We start from the raw sequence: 6347 nt of genomic DNA, 5'->3' as shown, positions 1-6347 counted from the left end.
ATAGTATTATAGTTTAAGACTTTGGATTCATGGGAGAATCTCAAACCCTAGATCACGGAAAATATCACTGAACAAAAAAGATTCGCGGATTCGCTCTATCAAAGCATGTGAATTGTCGAAGTACAGTTGTCACCCACCCTTCAATTGTACGTATAAGTAAACCAAGATTCAAGTGATATTGATAATTAAATTAAATGTGATATATAATCGACTTAATTTCAGGAAAAAAATTATGGTTGGACTGAATTATAATTATAATGATTAAAATGGAAACCTCTCATTCATTAATGAAATCATATGTAAAATATTTTTACCACAAATATAGGGAAAACTGTCTTCTTCTTCATTTATGTTTGACTCTTCAAGTTTTTTATATGGTAGTGTGAACAGCATGACAAACCAAATAAATTTTCTCTATCGAATATTTCTCGGTTTCAGGCCGTAGTTATGAGATGCTAGCACAAAAGTAATACCATAATTTTGAATCTAATTGTCCAAAATCGTTCCGATTTGGGCTCCATAAAAATATATGGACTCCACTCATGTAAATTAAAATTGAACCATTTGATGTATGTTAGAATACTATATATCCTTATATTAGCATCTCATCAACCATATAAATATGTATATAAAGTTTATGTTTCAAGGTGTATCAAATGCACAAATTGTAACAGGCAACGACCCGTTTTTTTATGCAAATGAGATGTTCGCAACGGCCCGGTTTTTTATGCAAGTGAGATGTTCGCGCGAACATCTCACTTGCATTAAATCTGGATCGTAGTCTACCCCATTGGGCACTATCTCAATGAGGTAGCATCGACAAATCCTTGTAATAGATAGCGGGATTTATCATAATAAAAAAATAAAAATTTTACGCATGAGCTAATGAATCTCTAACTCATGTGAAATGAGACCCCCTTCGAGGTCAACCGTTTTTTTTTAAATAAAAATTTTATGCTAATAATAAAAGATATATATACTATATATTTTACTTACTAAAATATGATTTAATATATGGAATATAATGCCCTTTTTCTAAAATAGCAATAGCAATATAATCATTCTTTCCTTGATCTATTTTTGTCTTTTTTCTCAAATCATGCTCGTTTACGGCTATATTTCTTTGTATAAAATCAACGTCTCTCAAGATTCCAAGCAGTTGAATATTCTCGCCGAATTTCACTCCCTTCCCCACAAAAAAGTTTTCCGTTCATGCTTGATCAGTAATCCTGATCGTTATATAAACCCTTTGAATTTATAGAAGGAGAACAGATTCACCAGCACATTTGATCTAGAAATATATATATATTCAGCGAAGCTCTGTAAGTAATCATGGCGGCGAATGCCAGCGTTGTGCCGTCGGCGTATCAGGCGTACACCTCTGCGGCGGTGCCTGACTGGCTGAACAAAGGAGACAACGCATGGCAGATGACCTCCGCCACACTCGTCGGACTGCAGAGCGTCCCGGGGCTGGTGATTCTGTACGGCAGCATAGTGAAGAAGAAATGGGCCGTCAACTCCGCCTTCATGGCGCTCTACGCCTTCGCCGCCGTCGTCATCTGCTGGGTGGTTTGGGCGTACAAGATGTCTTTCGGGGAGGAGCTGTTCCCTTTCTGGGGGAAGGCCGGCCCTTCTCTCGGCCAGAAGTTCTTGATCAACCAGGCGGCGCTGCCCGCCACCGTCCATTACCACAAAGACGGCACGGTGGAGACGGCCATGGCGACGCCGTACTACCCGATGGCTTCGATGGTTTGGTTCCAGTGCGTTTTCGCGGCGATCACGTTGATCTTGGTGGCGGGTTCGTTGCTGGGGAGGATGAACATAAAGGCATGGATGATGTTCGTGCCGCTGTGGCTGACGTTCTCGTACACGGTGGGGGCTTTCAGCTTGTGGGGCGGCGGATTTCTCTTCCATTGGGGGGTTATCGATTACTCCGGCGGGTATGTGATCCATCTCTCGTCGGGGATCGCCGGAATCACCGCTGCATACTGGGTTAGTGTATATATACTGTTATTCGTCTCTCTAATTTCTTTCCGAAGACTTGAATATATTTAATTCATTTTTTTTTTTAAATTTAGATAATTTTGCAAAATAAATGTTCAAATTTCTACACTAGTATTGTGTGAACGAACTATAACCATGTTGATTTATAGGTGGAGATTTGTCAAACAACCTTTCTATTTTACGATCTTATAGCTCTAATCTATTGAGAATTTTTAAAAAAAATTTTAAATGTAATCTTGAAATAGATTATATATTTAATTTATTTAATGATCGTGTGATATGAAAATTAAATCCCGATACAATGGTACTAGGAAGTTGGAAGTCTCGTTCAAGGAAATAGGCATTGCAATGAATGAATGCGTGTAGGCATTGCAATGAATGAATGCGTGTAGGCCCAAAGAGTTTGGAAGAGAGGTGATACTATATGTACACGGAGGGCTACATGTTGAGTTACATGTTATACTTGACATTACATAAATATCTTTGATGTATTTTGGAAAGAATTTTTTCAAATAAAATAAAGGGATAATTTTGTAATTTCATGTGGAGTGTGTAACTCAACATGTAACCTTCTCCAAGCCATTCCATACCTTTTATTGACTTTTTTAAATAGGTAGCAAGTGCAAAAATATTCATATTAAACTTATTTTTAAAAATTATATAATTTGAAGTGTACATTTTTCTGGTGAACATTTTTATTTATCTTATGTGGATATCATGTCACCGCATCTCTCTTTTGCAGTCTTTTTTTTTTTTTTTTTAAATCTAAAAAAATTTAACTTTATAGATCAAAATATTTTTGTATATATCACTTATAAATAATATGAACCACGAAAGCTAGAGAATATGTAGATATCTCGGCTCCAAATATATCGGAGTTGTTGGATGTATCCATGATATATAAAGATCGATTAATTAACGTTTTTTGAAGATATATAATTCTAAGCCTTTTAGATTTATTCGATTAATTAGTTAAATGTTTTTATTAATTTGCCAAACTGATCTACTACTTGTATTTTAATAATAAATAAATAAATTACAAATGTTTAGTAAACATAAAATTCGCAATGAAACTGAGAATATGCATGTATGTATTTTGCTGAATGAATTCAGGTGGGTCCTCGAACAAAGGCAGACCGGGAGAGATTCCCACCGAACAACGTGCTGCTGACGCTGGCGGGGGCGGGGCTGCTGTGGATGGGCTGGGCGGGGTTCAACGGCGGCGACCCTTACAGCGCCAACATCGACTCCTCCATGGCGGTGCTCAACACCAACATCTGCGCCGCCACCAGCCTCCTCGTCTGGACCTGTCTCGACGTTATCTTCTTCAACAAACCTTCCGTCATCGGCGCCGTCCAAGGGATGATCACCGGCCTCGTTTGCATCACTCCCGGTGCAGGTAAATTTCATTATATATACCTAAATAACTGGGGGAGTAAGTTACTTGAATTTAGAATCCATTTGGCCAAAAGCTAGCTGTGACGTCTATACAACTAATTTTAGAGTCTGTTACGACCGAGTAAATATTTATCATAATTTATTTTATAATAGTTTAAAAATATAACATATTATTCAAATGTAAGATCTAACTTGGCTTTTATGGGTTTTGTCACTTTGTGTCTACGGTTAGTTGGAAATATTGTCTTAGTATTGTAATCTGAATTTGTCTTAATTTATAATATTATAAATTTGTTTGTATTGATATTCATTTATCCCCGAGTAGCTATCATATCACAAAGACATTATACGAATGAAGATATTGCACTAAAATCAAATTTTGATCAATTAGTGCATCAAGATATTTATAAGAAGTATCTTTGATCGTCTCGTCCATGAGCTAAACATAGCCTAAATTGTCAAAATTGGATGGATATCATGTATTTCCTCTGTCTCAATTATATTGTTTACGTTTTTTTTTGTTTGTCCCAAATATATATTCATATACCATATTTAATAATATTTTTTTACCCTTCTTTACTGATATACCCTATTAACTACATCTTGAAAATTGTGCAATCAGTTTTTAATACATTTATAAAATTTGCTTTTCCAATACATTTTTCTTAATTTGGGACGAAGGGAGTAATATTTACGCTGTTTGAGACCAGGTTTGGTTCAAGGATGGGCAGCAATAATAATGGGAATCCTCTCCGGGAGCGTGCCGTGGTTCACCATGATGATCATCCACAAGAAGTGGTGGCTCCTCCAGACAATCGACGACACCCTCGGCGTCTTCCACACGCACGCGGTGGCGGGATATCTCGGTGGCATACTCACGGGTCTCTTCGCCGAGCCGGTCCTCTGCTCGCTCTTCCTGCCCGTCACCAACTCGAGAGGTGGCATCTACGGCGGCGTGGGCGGGGTGCAGATACTCAAACAGATCGTGGGCGGCGGCTTCATCATCGTTTGGAACATCGTCGCCACTTCCATTATTTGTGTCGTTGTCGGATTCGTGACGCCTCTTCGCATGCCGGAGGAGGAGTTGCTGATCGGAGACGACGCGGTGCATGGGGAGGAGGCGTATGCGTTGTGGGGAGACGGGGAGAAGTACGATTCTACTCGCCATGGCGGCATGTCGGACGATCAGACGCCGCAGCAGAAGTCGTCCATCGGTGCTACTCAGGTGGTTTAAGGCGGAAGATGCATGCATGGTTCTAGCTATAAGGGTACAAAGCTAAATTTGTGTGAATTTTAGGAAGTTATCAGATTTGATTTGAATGTTTTGTGTTCTTTTAGTTACTCAACTCATATACTTGACTATACTGTTTTCATAAGATTTGTTTCGATGTAAAAATGTGGGGTTTTTTTTAAAGAAATATTATAAATTAAAAAAAATTAAACAAATTAATAGGATATATATATATATATATATATATGGAAAAATTATTTTTTTGGTCATGTATATTTGTTATTTTACGATTTTAATTTTCTATATTTTCAGATTTCAGTTTTAGTCCGTTGTCTTAACTTTTTTTATTTTTTTTTCACAATTTTAGTCATTTTTTCGATGTGACGCTGATGTGGCACAAATGCAGTGTTGATATAGAGCTGATGTATATAGTGTCACGAAAACATTTTCGAAGAAAATTGACTGAAATTGCCAAAAATCTGAACATGCAGGACTAAAATCGAAAGATGAAAATATAGATGATCGAAATTGCAAAGTGAGAAACATACAAGATCAAAATTACAGTTCTCCCTGTAAATTTTAGAGAAATGTGATAATTCGAGGTCTAAGACCCCGCTTTAGGGCATCCAGGGTGCATTTCCATCAAACATTTATGGGTCGATTATTCCATATCATCGATCTCTTCAACATTTGGTACCCTCAATATCTCGCACTCCAACAATCAAATATCACACAAAATAAATTTATTTAGATCCCACTATTATTTTTTTACCTTCCATTTATTTTTTTATTTAAATAAAATAATGAGATGTTTCCAAAATTCAACTAAGTCGTGACGAAGCTGATGATGCATCTGACTATCACTTAATTCAGAATTGTTTCTAATGTATTCACTTATAAACCCTGATGCGGTAAAAGTATCTCGTTTCTCATGATTCCAATTTATCAATAAATTACAAGAGTTTCACCGTAATACATATATATATATATATATATATATATGTATATATATATATATATATATAGTAATTTTCAACTGTCCAACTATTCCTGCCCAACTCGTCTCCGACCACTAAAATTCACTACCGGATTTTAGTTGTCGGGGACGAATTGGGCATCATTGGTTGGACAGCTGAAAATTTCTATATATTAGTAATTTTCAGCTGTTCAACCATTCCTGCCCAACTCGTCTCCGACCACTAAAACCCACTACCTGGTTTTAGTTGTTTTTTTAAAAAAAAAATTCGTATCACTAAAACCCACTATCGGGTTTTAGTAGTCGGGGACGAATTGGGCATCATTGGTTGGACAGCTGAAAATTTATATATATATATATATATTTTTTAAATTCTTTTTTTAATTTATAATATTTATTTAAAAAAACCCTAAAAATGTGTCAAAAAATATTTTGAAACAAATTTTGGAAGTTTATGTGATTATATAGTAATTAAAAATATATTTTTGAATTATTTTATTATAATTTATATTATAAAAATTTTATATGTATGATGGGTGCCTTTTTTTTTCCCCCCTCGAGTAATGTCGTTGTATATACTGATGAAAGGGATTGCTAAGGTTGGTGAATTAAAGTACAAGTCGTTGTGGTTTTGAACAAGTTGGTCATTTTTTATTAACATTTTATTTTTAAAAAAAAAACTTGCTAAAATTAAATGGTGAACATATTAGTATGTAGAAACTATAATAGATTTTTTTT

General features: G+C 35.9%; 1 protein-coding gene across 1 annotated transcript; it reads left to right on the top strand.

Annotated features, from left to right (window-relative positions):
* The first annotated feature begins 1167 nt into the window (after nt 1-1167).
* LOC140864807 (ammonium transporter 3 member 2-like) lies at nt 1168-4871 on the top strand. The gene is made up of 3 exons (XM_073269190.1): nt 1168-1992; nt 3118-3403; nt 4113-4871. The coding sequence occupies exons 1-3, from the start codon at nt 1333-1335 to the stop codon at nt 4634-4636; spliced, it is 1470 nt and encodes a 489-aa protein (XP_073125291.1). The 5' UTR covers nt 1168-1332; the 3' UTR covers nt 4637-4871.
* Nucleotides 4872-6347: the final 1476 nt, after the last annotated feature.

This window comes from Henckelia pumila, chromosome 4 (genome assembly GCF_033568475.1).
Source record: "Henckelia pumila isolate YLH828 chromosome 4, ASM3356847v2, whole genome shotgun sequence".
Taxonomy (NCBI): domain Eukaryota; kingdom Viridiplantae; phylum Streptophyta; class Magnoliopsida; order Lamiales; family Gesneriaceae; genus Henckelia; species Henckelia pumila.
This window is presented reverse-complemented; position numbering and strand designations above follow the sequence as displayed.